General features: G+C 33.3%; 1 protein-coding gene across 7 annotated transcripts in view; it reads left to right on the top strand.

Moving 5' to 3' along the window:
* The window catches only part of EXOC6B (exocyst complex component 6B), a 514,225-nt gene that overhangs the window by 400,692 nt on the left and 90,394 nt on the right, over window positions 1-23,139 (top strand). Inside the window, exon 22 of one of the 7 annotated variants that reach the window (XM_036225135.1) lies at window positions 1,006-1,759. The exons of the other annotated variants lie outside the window; for them this stretch is intronic. Within the exon in view, the coding sequence (XP_036081028.1) occupies window positions 1,006-1,023 (18 nt within the window). The 3' untranslated portion in view covers window positions 1,024-1,759. Of the gene's footprint in view, window positions 1-1,005; window positions 1,760-23,139 lie in introns of those variants that run through there. 7 annotated transcript variants of the gene reach the window in all.

The following is a 23,139-nucleotide window of genomic DNA, read 5'->3' as shown; positions in this document are numbered from 1 at the left end:
GTAGCTACCTCATACGCTTGTTATCATGATTAAGCTAATCCATGAAGAGTCCTTTCATACTACTTGTCATACGATAAGCATCCAATACATGTTTATGACTTGATTTACTATACCTCTCAGAAACTCTTTGATCCTTCAGATATATGTTCACTTTGGATGTACTGAACAGAAATATATGATACATCTACTCTCAATCCCTCTACCAGCTGCTTCTGGACTCATGTTTCTCAAGAAACCTTGTTCTCAATCTCTGATATTGATCCAAATTACCTAGCCCCAGTCTAACTGAATCTGTACCTTATTGTCTAGAGGCCCTTGCAACTTCAAAGCTGTCAGGTTCCCAAACAGCGGTTTCTCATTTTTTGTAAAGGAGATTAATAATACTAGAAATGATATGACCAAAAACGAGGGCTCTGTGAATGCAGAGCTGACTAAATTTTCATATCACAGAATGTTTTGTTTTAGAGGATTGAGCTTCGAGTTGACTTCCTATGTAAAGTTTACTCGATCTTCTCCAAAGTCTATTTAGTTTAGCATGACTTTTAAAAGTTCTACTTATTGACAGACCAGAAAGAGATGGGTGGTAGGGAACAGAAGATCTTCAACTAACACTAGAAGGTGTGTGTGTGTGTGTGTGTGTGTGTGTGTGTGTGTGTGTGTGTGTGTGTAATTTTATGGGAAAAAATGAGAGGTCACTTAGTTTGTCCTAGTCTGAATAATCAGTTTGTCTCTTGCATCTCTCAGAAGTAGCAGTCTAGATCTTAAGGAGTTCAGATAGGGAATGAGGTACACTCCTTGCTCATGATGAAATGAGGCATAACTGTTTTAGAAGCAATGGCAGATATTTTATTTTGCTTTGGTATTTGATTTTAATCTAGGCATATTTAATCTGGAGATAAAGGACCAGTTTCTTGTGATGTTTCCACTACACATTTTATCATGAGGATTTCCCTGAAATTATTGCTCTGAATGAACGCCTCCCTTCCCCCATACACACATTAACAGGAGTTTGGACGATGCTGATTCTAACCCTCATGGATAACTTTGAGGAGTTCAAGACTTCAGTGGAGAAAGGAACTGCAGAGGGGGTGGAAATAGCAAGAGAACTAGAGTAAGTAGTGAACCTGAAGATGCAACCGAATTGGTGCAATCTCATGACAAAACTTTAACGGGTGAAAAGTCGCTTTTTATGGATGAGCAAAGAAACTTGTTTCTTGAGATGGAATGCTACTCCTGGTGAAGATGCTGTGAAGATTGTTGAAATGACAACAAAGGATTTATATGTTGTATAAACTTCATTGATAAAGCAGCAGTAGGATTTGAGAGTATCGACTCCAATTTTCAAAGAAGTTCTACTATGGGTAAAATGCTACAGAACAGCATCACATGCTACAGAGAAATTGTTCATGAAAGGAAGTCAGTCGATGCCGAAAACGTCATTGTTCTTATTTTAAGAAATTGCTGCAGCCACCCCAACCTTCAGCCACCACTACCCTGATCAGTCAGTAGCCATTAACATCAAGGCAAGACCCTCCAGCAAAAAGATTATGACACTGAAGGCTCAGATGATGGTTAACATTTTTTAGCAATAAAGTATGTCTTAGTGCTCACTTTGGCAGCACATATACTAAAATAAAGTATGTTTTAATTAAGATGAGACAATGTTATTACATACTTAATAGACTACAGTATAGTGTAAACATAACTTTTATATGCACTGGGAAACCAAAAAATTCATGTGACTCACTTTATTGCAATATTTACTTTCTTGTGGTGGTCTGGAACCAAACCTAAACATTCTCCAAGGTATGCCTGTATTTGTGTCACCTTTACAAAGGGAAATTTATGCCTCGCTCGCAGGCAGAAAGGGAGAGAGGAGAGAGCTCTTCCTATGTCTGCTATTTCTCATTTATCTTTAGTTCAAAACAATCTTTATACCGAAGTGGCATATTCTGATCCCCTTATTGGGAATCATAATACTGAAACATCCTTCTCTATGCTTTGAATATTGTGAATTCTACCTGAATTCTGACAGATAAGCTTCTTAAGTTCCAATAAGGTTGAAACTTGTCATCATTTGCTGTATTTTCATGAGAATTTTAAGTGAGGAAGGGCAAGTTGGGCATTGTTCACTTCCCCATCATTATCTGGGAAATCATGGCTGTAAAAATGGAGGAGTCAAATCGCCAGTTTTGAGAATGCTGTATGAAGAATTCCTCACCGCATGGAAGATTGCACACATGGCTTTAAGGTATCGTCCCACCCAAAGATTAGGATTCAATAGAGTCCTTTCCTTGTATGTAGCCCAGTTTATATATTTCTCCCTAACATGGAATCAAGTGAAGATTTATAAAAGCATACATCTCTCAGAATGTTTAGCTATAAGTTCTGATTTACCCTAAGATTGTGACTTTTTAGAAAGATTGGTCTCAGTTCTTTTAAAAACAATTTAAAATGTTAAATCATTCTTGGTATTTAGTTTATAGTTTACACACAGTATCTTAATTTATATCCCCACGAGGTTAGGCTTTTGATTCACATTTTATACTTGAACTAAAGTGTGACCAAAGAGAGTAAGCAATTTTTAAACATAATTTAGCTGATACTTGCAGAACCTCAGTTTCTTACTGGCTGTGTAACCTTCTCAAATGACTAACCTCTTTGTGTTCCAGTTTCTTCATTTATAAAAAGGACATTATTATACTTTGCTGCAAATAGTTCTTGTGAGGATTGAATATGTCAATATATGTCAAAGCATCTAGCATAGTGTCTGATAGATAGTAAATGCTCATGAACTGTTTATATTCTCCCATTTCCCCAGTTGTGGTTTCCCAGGCACATTTTGTGCTTTCCTGATTTTATGTCTCTACTTCTCCTGCTCTCTTTGCCACTAATCTTAATTGACTGCAAAGGCACCTGTTTAATGTAGATGAAGGAAATAACAATTCAACTGCACAAAGGTGTATATACCAGGAAGTGTGTCACAGTATTGTTTATAACGACAAAAATTTGGAGCAATTTGATTAAAATTTTTTAATTGAAATTTGATTTATTTAATCAATATTTAGATTAAATTGTTTAATAAAACTTCATTTCTTTAATCTGATTAGTGAATTATGGTACACATATCCCATATGATAAGGTATGGTATGGTGCATACCTCAGATATAATGAGGATTAAGTGAGTTAATATTTATAAAGTGCTTAAAACAGTGCCTAGTACACAGTAATCTTTGTGCTTTTTAAAAAATGATATATTCAAACCACAGAATATAATATACTTGTTCAAAATGATAAAACAAATCTACATTTATATTCAAATTGGTCACAATATAGTGTTAAGACATCATATCATAACATATCACTTAAAAAGGTCTGGAAGGATACATTAAAAATCTTTTTTAAATTAATTTTTTTAAAAGTACAGAGTGAGAAATACAAACTTATTTTTTTAACAGCTGACTTCTCTGGCAGCAAGTCAGAATTGGACATATATGACCTAGAGAGTTATTTAGTGGTGAGGATTTTTAAGGATTTGCTCTCAGCTCCTCTTGGTTTATGTGGTTGTGAAAGTCAGAGTAGATTCTTATGGGCCTCGTTTTTATTCAGATTGAGTAATAATGAGATTCTAGAGCTCAAACTGATTAGGGCTGCTTACTTGGAAATTAAGAAGCTTTGGGGTTAAAGGGCAAGTGGCAACTTGCTTAATTTACTCTTGGTAAGGGTGTTCAGATATAACTAAGAGGTTACAAAGTTACTTAAAAGGATAACTGTCAGAATCTCTTTTCTATGAAAATACTATTTGGAGAGATTAATTCTAGTTCTCCCTCATGGGGTTGTTGAAAAAATTAAACGAGTTAATATATTTCTTCTAATAACTTAGAAGAATACCTAACATATAATAAGTACTATGTGTATTTTATTGTTATTTTTGTGTTTTTCTTTGAGCAATGCGGTATTTAAATGGAGCAAAAGTTCTAGTGAAATATCTATTGTACTATGACTAATGTCACTCAAACAAAGATGGAGGAATGAGCTTTTTTTCCTCAGTAATTTTGACTAAATATCAAAAAATATTGGAAGGGAGGAAAAAAGCCGTCCTTATAATCAAATTATATCATTGTCAGTCTAAACATTTCAATTGACTCAAAAACAATATACTATTAAAAATGGTCAGCAAGATGGTCATACATAAAACTAATACACTACAACAAAGAGCTTTCCTATATAACAGCAAGTACTAATGGAGAAAAAAAATATCCCAATTGTAATAGTAATAGGATCAATAAAACTGCTGGTTAAGAAACCTAATTAGAAAGGTACAGCATCTGTAGGGAAAAAATTATGAAACTTTGCTGAAGAGCATAAAAGAAGAATAAGTAGAGAAACTTATGTTCCTGGATTGGAAGAGATAGGAATTTTATAAATACTTTTGTCTGTATTTTCTCTTTAAAACTAGCCAATGAATTCAGTGGAATATCGGTCAAAGACCCTGCAGAATTTTTAAAAATGAAAATAGATAGGCAGATTCTCAAACTGGAAGACATAATGTGTGAGAATAGCCAAGAAAATTTTGAACAAAAGTTATCAAATTTGAATTTTTATTATTATTGAGTACTAGTTTAAGTACTTTACATGTATTTACTCATTTACCCTCCTAGTAATAAAATGTAAGAATTGTTAGTATCATGTTAGTTCATATCATGTCTACTAGGAAAGCGCAGAAAGGTTAACTTGCCCAAGGTCACCCAACTAGTAAATGACAGAGTTGGAATTCTAACACGGTCTGCTTACAGCCCCTATTCTGAATAACTGCACTACTGCCCGTAGACTGAGGGAATGTTTTCACTACTTGATATCAAAACATAATATAAAGCTATAAATTAAAAATTATTATGTTGGTATAAGAATAAAGTAGCATCACAGAAAAAAATAAACCTATAGGAATGTAGCTTATTTATGGTAAAGGAGGAATTTCAAATCAGCGAAAAAAATGTTAGTAAATGATGGTGAGACAATTCTCTATTTCTTTGGGGAAAAACTTAGATCCTTGCTTCATACCATGCCCATAAATAAATTCCTAATGTGTTAAAGGCCTAAACGTAAAAAGTATTAAAAGAAAAATAGAACATTTTTATACTCTTGGGGTGAGAAAAGTCTTTCTAATTAAAATACCAAATCTAAAGCCATAAAATAAAATATTGACAAGATTTAAGGCTTTAATATGATAGAAGACAGCATAAACAAAGTTAAATCACAGTCTGAGAGAATAATGGCAGTATCTGTAATGGAACAATGATTAATATCTAGAGTGTGTGTGTGTGTGTGTGTGTGTGTGTGTGTGTGTGTGTGTATATATATATATATAAACAAACTAAGGACTCAATAAGCAAAAAGTTAACAACACAGTAGAAAAATTCTCAAAGAATGTCAACAGACAGTTCATAAAATAAAAACTAAGTGTCTCCCCCAAAATGAAAAGATACTTACCTTTATTATTAGAAATTAAAATAATAATGAGGTATCATTCTTCAACTATTCATTAAAAAATTTTAATTTATAGTATCTAATGTTGGGAAAAGGAATGAAGAAACTGACACTATTTGAAGCTATTAATTAGGGTATAAATTGGTACAGCTTATTTAAGGACAGTTTTGACATTAACTGTCAATATTTTAAATTACATCCTCCATTCGATCTCTAGTAGTTTTACCTCTCACCTGTGTACAAGAATATAAGTATAAAATATTCGTTATAGTATTATGTGTAAGTGAGAAATTAGAACAAATCCGAATTTTTATTAGTAGAAGAATGCCTAGAAGTATGGACCATTCATACTTGGGATATTATACATCTCTTAAAAAGGTTGAGGCAGTCATATATACTGGCATGAAAAGATCTCCCAAAGACATACTAAGTTTAAAAAGGTCAGTCACCAAACAGTACTTAGAAATCTGTCTATATTGTGCATATTTATATTTCTTAACAGTTAAATTATCCTTTCATCTTGAGAAAGAAAAAGGGTTTAGATTGGGGGAAAGAAAATTGCAGCTTCTACTTGATTGCTTTCCTTAAATTTTTGAAAATGTGTCCATGTATTACATACTTTTTCAAAATACAATGAATTATAGAGAATAAAGGTAGAAAATTCCTGTTAGATAATTTTGTTCATCTCTTTTTTCTTTTTTCTTCAAGTTTATCCTCTATAGAATAGCACAAAAAGAACAGTCTTTTCGCATGACTGCAAACAATCTTCCTCAGGGAATTTAGTTCACAAGTAAAAACTTAGGAAAAATCAGAAGAACATTCTGTTTATCTTGTGTTTTCCTTTGCCTAATTTCATCCCATTACACCTGGTTAGTTTAAGTCTCTTGAGATGTTTCACTCTTCTCTCCTCCTTGATAGTCACGTTCTTTAAATATCTAGAGAATCATCATATAATTGGGTCTTTTGTATTTCCATTTTAAAAACATTGTACATATATCTTTTATCATGACACACTAGAACACTTTTTGGGAGCAGACAAAATAGGAAAATCATGCTCTCTTCATCTATCTGCTCTACTCTCATCTGTCATTTAAATATATGCTATATGTATAAGAGGCCACCAAAAAAAAAAACTGAATGAATTATCTTTATGTAAAAATTAAGAGGATTCTTTAAAACTCCTCTTCTTTCCTGTCCATGTGGGCTCTGAAGACAACAGTGGAAATTTGACCCTCTGGTTTTTGGCAACTCAGAAAGTTTTCCACTGGAAGAATTTGAAAAACCCATGTTTCTTCTCCCACAAGCATATCAAGGTATTATTTCAGCTAGCTCAAACTTTTACATGAGACATTTCCTATTCTATAATGGAAGCTGCCAGAATAAATATAATCTTATATCTAACATTTCAGAATCACATACTAATTTATTCGGAAGCAAATCTATTGTTTTTTAATATATCATTATTTAATATTTAAAATTACTACATACATGTTTAGGATTCTGTTAGAATTCTCTTGGTGTGTGCCCTTGGACAACTCCATAACCACTCTAATCCTTTACTTCTTCATCTTTAGGGAGATGTCTTTGTATTTATTTTACAGAGTAATTATGAAATATGATTCTTATTGGAAAGGCTCCTTATAGATATTCAACTTCCACCCCTTTTGCACAATCTCTTTCACTGTATTCTGAAAAAGGTACATATTATAAGTCTACTTATCCTTTTTCGGGTAGAATCATCTAATTTGTTTAAAATAAATACATTAGAAGAGACTTTAAAATGTCATCTGGTCTAATAATCAGCCTTAGGCAGGCCAATGTTTCAAGAACTCAGGACAGAGTCACCTTTTCTCTGCTTGAAAAACCTGGGAAGATGCAAACTTCACATTTTCCTTTTTCAGCCTGAGCCCCCTGATGTGTGCTGCTGCATAACAAATTACTCCAAAACTTGGTGTCATAAAATAACATATCTATTATCTTACAGTTTCTGTGGGTCAAGAATAAGTGTGGCTTAGCTGGGTTCCCTGGTTAAGGGTCTCCCACAAAGCTGCAGTCATTTTAATGTTCTGTTGGGAAGGGACCATTTTCTCACTTACTCAGTGGTTGTTGGACTGAGGCCTCGGTTCTTTAAGAGCTGTCAGCCACAGACTTCCCATAGTTCCTTGCCATATATGCCTCTCCATAGGGCATCTCACAACATGGCAGCTTTCCTCATCACAGCTAGCAAGTGGGTAAGTAAGATGGAAGTCACAGTCTTTTGGAATCTAATCACAGAAGTGATATCTCATCACTTGCTGTGTTCTAGTTTTTCCTTCTAGTCTGGTTTAAGGAAGTGCTAGACAAACATGTCCTAACACATGATAGCAAATATCCAGTTGTATTTTACCAAAACAAAAAATTTTCACTTATAGGTAGCTATAGAGATTTAAGATCTACACCAGTTTGTAGTCAGCTGAATTTACACCTAGGGCCAGGATTCAAACTAGGGATTGATTCAGCAAATCGCCTGACAGAATCTTGAAACCAAATATTCTTCACATCTTCCCTTTTTCTCTGGATGCCTAAAAGATTGGAATAAAAGATAACTTGAAACACATGTGTCTGTCTAAGAAGTTCTGGCTTATAAAGATGATGGAACATCTTCATGGCGGGCGAAATCAATACATACTTAAAACTAAGCTTTTTCTCTCCTGCAGAAGTTGTCACCTGTAATAGTCAATGAAGCTGTGATCAGGTAGCTACCATTGGGATACTATTACCATTAGAAGAGGTACATATGAAATAAAGCAACGATCAGTTTTGATAAGGAAGGGGTTTCTTGAGGTAATAAAGCAAGGAAATCACTTTCACCCTAGATCATACTAAAGTTTAGCCATCGTAGGAAACTAGAGTGGCAGTTCGTCGGGGAAGAAATGGTCTTCACTGTCTTTGAATAAAGAGGCTCTGCAGTCTCCTGATAAATTCATTCCAGTGTTTTCAACCCTTCACTTTGAAGCCTTTTTGTTATTATTCCTGCCTTAGTTGAGCTCACAAACCATTTAGAACCATTACTGCCTTAACTTTGGATCATGATTGCAGATGAACACACATGCCACTGTATGTACATAAACAGGTGCATACACTCTGGGAATTTTCTTCTCATTCTTTCTTATCAAGGCTCATCTCCCCAGTTTTATTAGCCTTTTTCTAGAACCTGTATTCTATCTCTTAATCTTTGTGGCTTAACTGATTTCTCATTTGTCCCAAGAATACTTGCTGGTGGTACTTGTGGCTGCAGTGCTCACCCACAGATAACTCACGGGTTACAATCCGAATCTTACCTCCAAAATTTGCCACGAAATATCTCACTTTTGTTATTACTTTCGCGTTGTGCTAGTATATCGATAGTCTTTGGAAATGAATGACATCATTCTATTTATAGCATTCTCTTTGTAGTCATGCTATTTCCATTTAAAAAATAGTAATTCTCAATCGCTAAAAATGTCAAATCCTAAAAAACATAACATTCCTACCTGCGATGTTAACATCGTTCTCGAACAGTTGTTAGTGGAACATTCATTTGACAATTCCAATTTATGTATACATTTCTATTACATTAGCATTAGAGACAAGTTCTGTTTAGAAATAACTCCAAGAACAGTTTTTATGTTTTATTTTCACAATTAAAACAAATCAGATTTCTTTCAGCCTCAAAGAGCGAGCTTATGTAAAATTAAATTAACACTTGCGTTGAGCTGCACTTTTTTTTTTTCTAAATAGAAAATGGGTTAAGGCATTCTTCGACTTTTTGGTAGATTTTTTTTCTATCCCCATGGTTCTGATAGCTTTAATTCAAGGTATTTTTATAGATATTTCATATAAAAGTGAGTTTGGATATTTGTTTACAAGATTTTTTATTTAGTTTTTCACTCTAATTTTCTCTCCTTTTTTTTTTCTTTGTTTGTCTTTGTTTTGTTTCTCTTTTTTTGTAAATAACATGGGGATTACAGGATTACATTTTTATAATATAAGGCCTAGAAATCCCCTCAAATATGTGTGTGTGTACTTATTTATTTGTTTGTTTGTTTGTTTGTTTCCCCCAAGAAATCTAACTGCCCCTTTCTAGCAAAAAAAAGTTTTGTGATTAAAATGGAAAGGAAAAGATCATTAATACCTAACAAGGGTGTTTATTCTGGTAAATTTGCTATAAATTTAAGAGAGGATAAAGAAAGAAGCAATCCAAGGTTACCTGCTCTGGAGATCAGGAGAATTTACTTGCTCCTATTTTAAAACTATAAATTGAAGCTCAGAAGTTCGTGGATTTGTCCTGGCTATGCCGATAGTTGCAGTGAACATTGGTCCCACTGGATTTGCTGCATTTTTGTCTAGATTTATTAAGAATTGCATAGTTCTACTTTTTTGATAACTATCTTTCCCTCTTTCTCCTCCTGCCATCTGGGAGACACACACATTTACTCTTACAATTCCAATTTGGTGAAATTGAGAGCCCTGCCCATCAAAATTATTGAAAGCTTCATTCATATCATTATATAAGATGCCCACAGATCTTTCTGTATTCTTTCTCCAGTCAAGTTCAGGAGGCAGAAAATATTGAAGATAATACCCTTCATTTTGTACACCAGTCTGGGTTTGTCATATTTATAATAGTCACAGAACCTTTAGGCTCTATCTATAGTTGCTGTATTCATCAGAGCCCCATGGAACATTGATCAAACTCTAAGGCTTGCTTTTATATTACAGAAAAACCAAGTTTCCTACTTGATAGAATAAACATGTCAAAAGAAATTAAGCAGCAGATGACATGATGCTATATATAAAGAACCCTAAAGATTCCATCAAAAAATTGTTAGGACTCATAAATGAATTCAGCAAGGTAGCAATAAAGTAGACACTGCAGAAAGAAATTGAAGAAGATACAAATAAATGGAAGCATATATACTACTCATGAATAGGAAGAATTAACATTGTTACAATGCCCATACTACCGGAAGCAATCTATAGGTTCAGTACAATCCCTATCAAAATACCAAAGACATTTTTCACAGAGCTAGGACATATAATCCTAAAATTACATGGAATCACAAAAGACATGAATTGCCAAAGCAATCTTGAGAAAAAACAAAGTTAGAGGTATCACAAAATAGCTGATATCAAACTATACTACCAGACTATCGTAGTCAAAACAGCATGGTACTGGCATAAAAACAGATGCTTAGATCAATGAAACAAAATAGCCCAGAAGTAAACCCACACCATTATGGTTAATTAATCTGTGACAAAGGAGGCAAGAATATACAATGGGGTAAAGACAGTCTCTTCAATAAATGGTGCTGGGAAAACTGGACAGATACATGTGAAAAAATGAAAGTAGATTACCTTCTTACACCATACACAAGAATAAACTCGAAATGGATTAAAGAATTAAATGTAAGACCCAAAACCATAAAACTCCTAGAAGAAAACATAGGGAGGAAATGCCTTGACATTGCTCTTGGTAATATTTTATTTTTGGTTTTGCCTCCCTAGGCAAGGGAAACAAAAGAAAAAATAAACAAATAGAACTACAACAAACTAAAAAGATTTTTCACAGCAAAGGAAACAATCAACAAAATGAAAATACTGTGGAATGGGAGTAGATATTCGCCAACAATACATTTGAAAAGGGGTTAATATCCAAAATATATAAAGAACTCATACAACTTAACACCAAAACAGCAACAACAACAACAACAACAGCAAAACAAAATAATATCTGATTTAAAAATGGGCAAAGGACCTGAGTAAACATTTCTTCAGCAAGGACATACAAATGGCCAACAGATATATGAAAAGATGCCGAAGTCACTAATCATCAAAGAAACGCAAATTAAAATCACAGCATGATGGCACCTGACACCTGTGAGAATGGCTATCATCAATAAGTCAATAAACAAGTATTGACAAGTATGTAGAGAAAAGGGGGACCTCGTATATTATTGGTGGAATTGTAAATTGGGGTAGCCACTATGAAAAACAATATGCAGATTCCTTAAACAATGAAAACTAGAACTACCATATGACTCAGCAAATCCCACTTCTTGATATTTATCCAAAGAAATACAAAACACTAATTTGAAAAGATATATGCTTCCTTATGTTCACTGTTGCATTGTTTAAAATAGCCAAGATAAACAAATGAATAACGAAGTGGTACATATATACAATGAAATATTACTCAGCCATCAAAAAGGCTATAATCTTATACCACTTGCCACAGCCTGGATGGACCTGGAGATTATTATGCTAAGTGATGTAAATCAGGCAGAGAAAGACAAATACCGTATGATTTCACTTATATGTGGAATCTAAAAAACAAAACAAATAAACAAACAAAAGTTAAACAAAGTCATAGATACAGAGAACAAAATGATGGTTGCCAGATGGCTGAGGTTTGAGGAGGTGAAAAAGATAAAGGGGTTAAGAAGTACATATTTGCAGTTACAAAATAGTCATGGGGATGTGAAGTACTGCATAGGGAATATAGTCAATAATATTGTAATGACTATGTATGGTGTCACTTGGGTACTAGACTTACGGGGGTGAGGGGTCACTTTGTAAGCTATAGAAATGTCTAACCTCTATGCTGTCCACTTGAAACTAATATAATATTGAATGTCAGCTATAATTGAATTTAAATTTTTTTTTAAAAAAAAATTAAGCAGACCCTCTGAAAGAGAACATATTTGGGTCATTCTCATTTTAAATGTTCATTGAAGCTCTAGTTTTACTTTTTAAAAAAAGTTATAACAAATAATAGCTGAATAACTATTTGATTTATGGCCCAGTCTCTCATAAGAGGAACATGAGAGTAGAGAACATAGAGAATATGTTCTCTACGTAGAGAGTAGAGAACATGAACTTTACTTCACATTTCATGTAGTATCATTTAGGATTAAAGAAGGATACATCACAATTAGGTTGGCCACAGACCTTCTCTCTATAGCAAGAGTCAGCAAACTACGGCCCAGTGCCTGTTGTTACAAATATCTGTGGCTGCTTTTGTACTACAATGGCAGAGTTGAGTCCTCGATACAGAGAATAAATATATTACCCACAAAGTCTAAAATATTTACTGTCTGGCCCTTTACAAAGTTACAAAAAAAATATTTGCCAGCCGCTGCTGTACGGTATTAAATGCAAGAAAGTGAAAACATTTACAAGCTTTTAGGGGAAAAAAGTCTCTATAATATAATCATTTATGCTTTTAATCAATGGAAATATGATTTGTTTTTTAAATAAAAGGATGTGATTGTATAAAAAGACTGGTAGGAAACATTAAAAAATTTTTAAACATCTTGAAGTCTGAATATTTTTGAGATATTTTTAATATTTAATATATTTTTATATATAAATACTTTAAGAAACAAAAATGAGGACATGGGTCTGAAATCCCTAATAATGTCGAATCATACTGAGGGATGAAAAGTACAAAGTAAATAGATGTCCTTTATTCCTGACACTGATAATGGTATAAATTCATATTTAGAAAATTGAATCAAGACTGTATACGTTCTAAATTGTTAGTAAAAACTAAATCAAAGACAATTTCTGTGTAGCAAAGGAAACAACAAAGAAGAATTCAAAGGAGAAAGCATGAAACTAAATAATACAGGACCAACCATACTCATTATGGTAATAAATGTAAATAGGTTAAGTGTCCCTAGTAAAAGGCTCAGATTGGCTTTAAAAAAAAAAAGAATCCAGATAATAAAAAGTGACTGAGAACCTAAAAGACAAACAAACAACGGCCAAAAATTCAAGCAAATACAATTTAAAGGAAAGTAGAGGCTGTTGTATTAAAATTGGTGAGCATGTTTGGAAATTAGTATATTGATTTTTAGTTGAAGAAATGGAGGTACAGCTGCATTTAGTTTCATTGAACATTATGTTACTGACTTATTGATGAAGAAAATCATTCAGGCCCATCATTACAGAAAACACGTAACCTCTGTAGAGGTTATAATCTTAGCCTTTGGGTTAGGGCATATAAATGTGAAACAGGAAGAAAGTCTGGTTCAGAGCAGCAGAATATATCCAAGTTTCTGAGGAAAAAAGACAGATCTTCAACATGTTCCTTCTTGATTCTGGATGGCTTTAAATTAGAGCCACGTTGATCAAAATTCCAGACCAATTGTATCAGATTCCCCATGGTCTGCTCCTGTTGTACAAACCATGCACGACAGAACAGGAGAATAGAAAGAATGACTATAACAAATGTTAATTTCAGAGTCAATAATAAATAATCGTTGATTCAATTCTTAGGTTTTGTCTTCCCATACAAATCATCTTTTCTTTTTATTTATGTTCTTTTTTTAATCTCAGCACTCTTATGAAGGTTAGGATATTTTTATATCTATTATTTAAGTCGCTGAAGTCATGATCATTACTACTTTTAATATTACGGAAATTCTGCTGTTCCTTTTTTTTTTTTTTTTTTTTTTTGCATTGTTTATGCTATCTCCCTTTATCATGACTTCTTTCATTGTGGACTTCTGCTTCCTTGCATCATGTTGGGGATGCAAATCAGTTTTTATTTTTTAATTTCCTTCTGGCTTCTATATTAAATATTTTTTAGAAATATGTTTTTCCTCTTGAACTTTAAGGATGATAGTATCGTTCAGTGATTCCAGTTTTCCATAGCTTTCTTTTTCCTGATTATTCATCATAGAAGAAATATTTAGAGGCATTGTGTATTTTGACAGATAGGATATGTGGTTCATTGTGGTCCTATTTACTTGGGTTCATTTGCCATATAGTGACCCTAAAAATATCAGAAAGAAAGTTCATGATCTTGTATCCAAGTTAGGAGGCAGCACAGTAGCATGAATTTTAAGCCTGGAGCAAAAACGTGTATACTTTCTAAGCCAAAAGGTCAAGTACCAGCTTTTCAGTTTTAAAAACCACATACCTGTTAACCCTGTTCATGAGTGTGGTTAGCCACATCTCAGATCCTCAACTGGAGAGTACATTGATATGCACAGTTCCTATCCAAGTATCCCACTTTTGGCAATCTTTCATCTAACACAACATTAATGGTTTACTGTTTATCATTAACCTACTCCCACAATCCTCTTCTCTGACATTAACCAATAGGATGAATGGAAATGCTGTTGCCTCAACATGTCTTCTTCCTGGGATCTGCTAATCTGTGCCCTCATTGTGACTCCATAATGCTTTGCCATCACCTCAAGTCCTCTTGCTTTTGCCATATTATAAAAACACAAATACTAGGTAGGAGCTGAGAAAAAAAAAGGATATCCAGCTTTGTGTACCTCAGAAAGCAGCAGCTGATAAAGCAGCTGCTGGTGAAAATGCAGAACAATTGGATCTTTCCTGCATACATTACTGGTGAGAATATAAAATAGTATTGTCACTCTGGAAAATAGCTTTGCAGTTTCTTATAAAATTAAATATTTGCTTACTATAGAGACCAGCAGTCACACTCCTGGGCATTTATCCTAGAGAAATAAAAATATGTTTAAATAAGAACCTATACATGAATGTTCATAACAGCTTTATTTGTAATAATCAAAAACTAGAAGTATACTTCCAAAGCACAATCCAAATGTACTTCAAAGGATGAATGCATGAACGTTCTGTGATTCATCTCTACAACAGACTACTTACTACTTGACAATAAAAAGGACTGAGCTATTGATACATACAATCACACAGATGGCTCTCAAAGGTGCTACGCTGAATGAAAAGTAAAAGCCAGTCTCAAAGGGCTATATACTATATGATTGTGTTAATATAACATTCTCTAAGTGACAAAATTAAGTGATGGATAACAAATCAGTGATTACCACAGTTTAGGGTTGGGGAGAGGGGAAGGTGTGACTAGTCAGAAGTAAAACAAAGGAGTTCCTCTATGGTAATGGATCAGTTCTGCATTCTGAGTGTAGTGGTGGTTACACAGATATATGCGAGGTAAAATTTCATACAACTGTATACAACATAAACTCACATATACACATATACATACGAGTGCATATGAAACACGCATACACATGAATGTGTGCAAAAACTGATGAAATTCAAGTAGGGTCTACACCTGGATTCATAGTGTTGTTTCAACATCAGTTTCCTAGTTTTGACAATATACTCTGGTTATATAAGGTATTATTATTGGAGTTAGCTGGTCGAAGGGTTTACGGAAACTCTTTGTACTATTTTTGCAACTTCTTGTGAGTCTATTCAAAGTTTTAAAAATTATGTTAAAAAAACAGCAACTCTGCAACAGAAGAATGGCCACCCAATTTCTTTGATATAGACCAGTAGTTTTCAAACCTGAGAGAATATCAGATTTACTTAAAAAGCTTTATAAAAAAAAAATATTCCCTTCTGGACACCCTCCTACACACACACACACACACACACACACACACACACACACACACACACACAGACCTATTGAATCACAATCTCTAGAAATGGAGCCAAGGAATCTGTATCAGTAGAAAATTGCCCAGGGTTGGAAAGCACCGTTATAGAGCCTGGTTTCTGAGCTAGGGATAAGAATGAAAAGGACTGGTGGGCCTGTTCTGTATGAGCTCTGGATGGTGATTCGCAAGTCTGTTTCAGTCTTGTTACAATGAAAATCCTTCTGAATTCTGGCAATAAGTTAACCGTTTGTTTCATATTTTATGTTGTTAAAAGTTTTTGTTTTTTACTTTTTTCAGAGTTTTTATAGCTATTTCAGTGGGAAATTTCTCGAGGCTGTGTCATTAGCTACTAATCAGTTGCCAATTTAAACCAAAAGCAAGGCAGTAGTACTTTTATAGATGAAACTTGTCTTTGCCTTTTCCGCATGTGAATGGTGACTTGCTTCCAGCTTTCCCCAGCCAGGCTGCAGAATTCTGCTTTACTTACCAGATTTTCATATTGATGTGGCGTCAACATAAATCATGTTTCTCCCAAGATTGGCTAGTGAGTGGAAGACAGCCAAGGGACACTACAGTGAAGACATCAGTTAAGAAAATTACATCCAAAACCTGAAAGCTGCTGTCACTGAAGTTTTTGTTTATGAAAATTGGAAACGCTCTCCCCTCTCAGCCACTGACATCCCTGATTTATTGTTTCTCTGCTGAAAATTATCCAAAGATGTTTTCAGACGTTAGCTGGTGAAAGCCAAATTTATCGAAGGTGGAGGAGAGTGTAAAGAGCCATTATATTTCTGAATTTTTCAGTCAGACATGGCAACCTTTTAAAAGCTAGATTCTTTTTGTGCATATAAAAAAATCATTTAAGGAGCTAGTATGACCCACAGTGCTACAAAGGGGCTGGTATTTTATGCTGTGATACAAAGAATTCTGGACCGATAAGTTGAAGTTGAGTTTTGCCCTGACCCTGCCACTAATTTAAAAATGTGTCCTTAACTGCTTAACTGCTCTGTGTCTCAGTTTCTTGATCTGTAAAAGTTGGGACATTTTCAAAGATTTTCAAACATTTATGAGTTTGGGAATTTACAGTAAACATAATCTCATGATTGCCCCCCCTACACAATTTAAAAATATTGTTTTTTCATGGCATATGATAAATAAGCAAATTAAAAATGCAGATTTTGCATATCACTAAAGATTCAAAAATTAATTTTAATATAAATAAATATTCATAAATATTAATTAAATACAGGTTACTTTTCCCATATAAAAATTATGCATAATATTTACTTATTTCAAACAATTATGTAAGAGAAAGCATAATTTATGGAGTGGTCTAATTGTAGTATTTAATTGATTTGGAGATCACATGTAAAGAGTTCTGTTATTAAGATGTAGAGCCTATGAGCCAAATCTACTTATGACCTATTGAATTTTTAAATTTCAACTATTAAAAAATAATTTGTTTTTATAATTTTCAAGTTATATCTCTAAATAAAATAAAAAGTATTTCACGTAAGTGCAAATATTTCTTTCAAAGTGTCATTATGACTAATTTTAAATTCTAATGAATACAAAATTAAATTGAATGTAAACATATTTCCTCTTTTTAAGTATATGTTTTTAAAAGACTAAGGATATTTTTATGTACATTATAAAGAGTCTGATCAGTGAATTTAATTATACATTTTTGAGACTTTTTTGCAAAATTATCATTTTTTATGGTTTTCATTTATTTTTATTTTTTCAGTGTTCCTTATGTTTTCTGTCTTTAACAATCTTGTGGCAAAAAATTAAGTAATACCTTAGTGTATTAGTCAGAGTTCTCCAAAGAAACAGAACTAATAAGATGTGTGTGTGTGTGTGTGTGTGTGTGTGTGTGTGTGTGTGTACATACATGTTATTTGTTAGGAGAGATTTATTATGAGGAATTGGCTCATTCCCAAGATCTGCAGTTGGCAAGCTGAAGACACAAGAGAATCAATGGTGTAGTTCCATACCCAATGTTAGCAGACTTGAGACCCAAAAAGAGCTGATGTTTCAGTTCCTATCCAAAGGCCAGAAAAGACTGGTGTCCTGACTCAAGGCAGTTAGGCAGGAGGAGTTCCCTCTTACTTACAGGATGATCTGCCTTTTTGTTCTGTTTGGTCCTTCAGCTGATTGGATGGGGCCCACTCACATTAGGGAGGGCAATTTGCTTTTCTTAGCCTATCAATTCAAGTGTTAATGTCATCTAGAAACACTCCCAGAGACAGATCTAGAATAATGTTTGACCAAATGGCCCAGTCAAGGAGTTAAAATGAAACTTTTTTTTTTATTATTGTATAATGGTAAAACACGCACAGAAACTACAGCACCTGCCAGTGTTCAGCTGAGTGGAAAACCAACCAAGTAACTGGATCATGAGCATAGTCTTCTGAATTTCTTTGACTGCTACTCACGAATTACTCTACACCCACTTGAAAGATCTCAAACAGAAAAGTTTAAAGGGGGGAAGTAAATATTCCATTCATTAACACTTTAAAGTCAACATATTAGAACAGAAAAATCTATACATTGAAATTATGCAGATTGATACATTTTCACAAAGTGAATGCACCCATAAAACCTAGATTAAAAATAAAACATTACCAACATTCCCCAAAATTTCCTCTTATACCTGCTTCCAGTCCCTCATGCCTCCTACCCAATGGTAATTAATGTGCTTACTTCTTACCATTGATTAGTTTGGCTTGTTTTGAACTTTATATGAATAGAATCATATAGTATGTACTCTTTTATGTTTACCTTCTTTCATTAAACATATTTATGGAACTCAACTGAATTGTTGCATGAAGCAATAGTTTATTCCTTCTCATTGCTATAAAATATTCCATTACATGAATATGCCACAATATATTAATTTCTGTTTGACTGTTGATGGACATTTGAGATATTTTTTAGTTGGGGTATTTACAAATAGTGCTGACTTGAACCATCTTGTATATGCCTTTTGATGACCATTTCTGTTAGATTTATACGCAGGGTTGGAATTACTGGTCATAGGAAGGAATATGTGTATGTCAGCTTTAGTAGACGCTACCAATTATTCAAAGTGATTGAAATAAGTTTATTTCAAGAGTGATGATAATTCAGCTTGCTCCACATCTTCAACAATACATGGTATTGTATTCTTTTTAATTTTAGCCATTTTGGTGGGTGTGTACTGGTATCTCATTGTGAGTCTATTTTGTATAATATAATAATAAGTTATACAGTATAATAATATACAAGCATACCTCAGAGATATTGTGGGTTCAGTTCCAGACCACCTCAATAAAGCAAGTATTGCAGTAAAGCGAGTCATAATCTTTTTACTAGTGGAGGATCCTGCCTTCAATTTGTAAATAATGCAACATCCATAAAGTACAATAAAACAAAGTATGTCTGTAATTAGTATTCCCTAACACTAATGACATTGAGCAACCTCTTCATATGTTAATTAGTTGTTATGATATCTTCTTTGGTGAACTGCTTGTTCAGGTATTTTGCCAGTATTTTATTGGATTTACTTTTTTATAATGGCCTTTCCAGGTTTTGATATCAAGGTTATGCCAGTCTAATAAAAATCATTTGGGAAGTATTCCCTTGTTTTCTTTCTCAGGAAGAATTTGTGTATGATTAGTGAGTGTTATTTCTTCCTTTAATGTTAGAAAGATTTCACCAGTGAAATCATTTCTGGAAAACTTATTATAGACTCAATTTCTTTAATACACGAGTGACTAGTCAGATCTTCTATTTATTCTTATATCAGTTTGAGTAAATTATATTTTTCTAGGAATTTGTCTCATCTAAATTTCCTAATCTGTTGACATGAAGTTATTCATAATATTCTCTCATTATATTTTTAATTATCTGTAGAATCATCAGTTTTCCCTTTTTCATTCCTAATATTGGTAATTTATGCCTTCTTTCTTTTTTGATCATTATTGATAGAAGTTTATTATTTTTACTAGTCTTTTCAAAGAACCGTTTTTAACTTTGGTGATTTCACTTTACATTTATATTTCACCTCTCTGATTCTGCTATGAGTAGTTGCAGCAGCAGTAGCAACACTAGCAGTTTGCTGTTCTTTAGCTTTTTGAGATGAATACCTAAATCTATCTTTTTTCTTCGGTCTTCTTTTCTAAAGTATGCATTTAGGGCAATAAAATTCTCTTGAGGCACACTTATACCTTCATCGCAGAGATCTTTATGTGTCCAATTTTCATTAACATTCAGCTCAAAATATTTTCTAATTTTGTTTTTGTTTCTTGTTTAACACATGAGTTATTTAGTAGGGCATTATTTTCCATATTTTGGATTTCCTAGCTATCTTTTCATTACTGATTTCTAGTTTGAATCCACTATGGTCAGAGAATATAACAGAATGACTTCTAGTCCTTTGAAATTTGTCAAGTTTGTTAATCACAGTGGATAAATCTTTTATATCTCTGCTGACTTTTTGGTTGTTCTAATTCTCTCAGCTATTGAGATAGGCATGAAATTCTCTAGTTATGGTTGTGGATTTGCTTATTTCTTCTTTTAGTCCATTTTTTTCTTTATATATATTGAAGCATATATTTCTAGGTGCATATAAATTTAGGATTATTGCATCTTCTTGGTAGATTGACTTTTTAATGTTCTGATATGTCCCCTATATCTCTAAGAATGCTTCTTACCTTAAAGTCTACTTTGTCTGATATTAGTATAGCTATATCAGCTTTATTTTTGGCTAGTATTTACATGGTATATATTTTTCATCATATTACATTCAGCTTTTCAAGATTGTTATATATTAAGGTATGCTTTTATAAATAAGTGGCATGTAAAGTATTTCTTTGTCCTAACAAATTCTGCATTTTAATTGGAATATTTAATTTGAATTTAAATTAATTACTAATATATTAGAATTCGTAAATACCATTATACCTCTTGTTTTCTGTTTTGCCCTCTCTTTTTTTTTTTCATTTTTTTCTTGTCTTTTAAAAATTAATTGTATTTTATTGTTCTATTTTTTCTCTATTACCTTGTTTTGTGTTATACAGGCTTCCCTACAACAAGCATCCTTATTAGACTCTATATAACTTAACAAGTTCCACAAAATGCTAGAACTTTAGATTAATTTAGTTTACTCCATTCCTGCTTTTATTAGTAGTAGTATACATTTTAACTTCATAAATATTTTAAATCCAAAGTAACATTAGTCTTATTACTAATAATATTTATATATATCTACATATTTACCCTTTTATTTCTAAATTCTTTTTAATATTTCTTTTTGCATAGGTCTGCTGATAAAAAATTATCTCAGCTTTTGTTTGTCTTGAAATGTCTTTTTTTTTTTCCTTTTCATTGCTGAAGGATATTTTCCCTGGTATTGAATTCTAAGTTACCAATTATTTTCTTTTATCATGTCAATGTGTAGTTCCATTGTTTTGATTTCTATCATTTTTCTCGATGAAGCCAGATATCAGTCTCTTGATGCTCCTTTGAAGATTCGTCTTTAGTCTTGGAAGTTTTACTCTAATGTGTCTTGATGTCCTTTTCTTTGTGTTTTTTCTCCGTGGTGTTTAAAATTCCTTTGAATCTATGACTTAATGTCTTAAATCAGTTTAGAAAATTTACAGCTGTTATCTCTTCATTGTTTTCTTCCCGCATTCTCTAGTTTCTCCTTTTGGGGACTCCAAATACATATATTTTGGCCCTTTTCTGTATGTCCCTTATGTTATGTCTTTTCGCTTCAGTCTAGGTATTTTATACTCACCAATATTCCAATTTAATAATCTTCTCTCTTCAGCTGTGTACAGTCTGTTCTTAAACCCATCTACTGTGTTCTTAATTTTAACTATAACCTTTTTAGATGCTAGAAAATTCTAGCATTTAAAAATATCAATTATGTGATGAAATTCTGCATTTTGTCCTATATTTTATTGTACATGATAATCACAATTATTATTTTAAAGTCTATTTCTGATTTTATTCCTCAAACTGTTTTTGTTTTCTGTTTCTCTCATACTCTTGTTCTTGGTAAGTCTATATTTTTATTGGATCCCAGCCATCATGCATGACAAATTTTAGTGGCCTTGGATGATACTTTCCTCCAGAGATTCATCTTGTCTTCTGGCAGGCATAGAGTAAGGGGGGAACATCACTGCAGTCTATTCAGAAACTTTGCAGACTTGTGGCCGGGATGCAGATTTTATAAGGTTCAGTCTACACTTTGCTCATATCTACTATGATAGGTTGTCCTCCATGTGTCCTAAGAGAGAGTCTTAGGCATTTTACTAAGGTCTCTCCTAGGTAGGATCTGAACTCTAATTTTTGTTTTCTCAGCACCACAAGTCTGCAGAAAACTCTTACTTTTCAGCCATTTTCTGTGTGCTTCTCAGCCCCTCGCCTTCTACAGCTTAGCATCAGCACAGGCCACTAAGCTCACTTTTCTGTCCCTCTCTTCTCTCTGCGATCTTGATTACTGAAGTTCTTTCTTCCTGGTAGTACTAAACTCCAACTTTTGTCTCTTCAGCCCTGTGAGTTTGCCAGAAGTTCTCCTGGTTTCTCTGCCTCTCTCCTAACGTCAAGAATCCGGTGTGCAGAATTTTGGGTTCACCTCAAAGAACTTCTCTTTTCTTCTGTATCTTGTCTTCTTATGCCCTAGATTCCTCAGTAGCTTTCCGATGCTTTCAAGCAGCCTTTTCTTTTTTAACTTTTATTTCTGGCTTTTCTAATTGTTCTTAGAAGAAGTGTTGGTCTGATACAAGTTATTCCATCATGCCCAAAAACCTGTTTCTTGGGTTAAAATAGAAATTCTTACTGATGTCATTACCATCATAACGCTTTGAAGCCTCGGGGGTTCCCAACCATGTCCTTACCCTAAATGATCTCTGAAGGTGTGTTTAATTTAAACTGCCACTAATTCTTTCAGGTTAATATTATGGACTTTTATACCCATATTGGTGCATGGGATATGCACCAATTCTTTTTGCTTAATTCTAATGTTTGTTTTTTCTCAGAGTACTTTACTAGAAAAAGGGTTATGAGCATAAGAAATGTGAAAAGAAGAAAAATAGTGAGTTATCCTGGTTGAAATGTATATGAATTAATTTGTGAAGCAGCCATAGGTGATGCAGGTAATAGAGAGATTCCCAAAAGAGAATATGAGAATGAAACAGGGAAATAAAAGACAAAAGAATATCAGGTTATATTATTTGAC

The sequence above is a fragment of the Rousettus aegyptiacus genome, unplaced genomic scaffold, assembly GCF_014176215.1.
Source record: "Rousettus aegyptiacus isolate mRouAeg1 unplaced genomic scaffold, mRouAeg1.p scaffold_m13_p_7, whole genome shotgun sequence".
NCBI lineage: Eukaryota > Metazoa > Chordata > Mammalia > Chiroptera > Pteropodidae > Rousettus > Rousettus aegyptiacus.
Note: the sequence above shows the minus strand (reverse complement) of the source record. Positions and strands in the feature narration are given on the sequence as shown.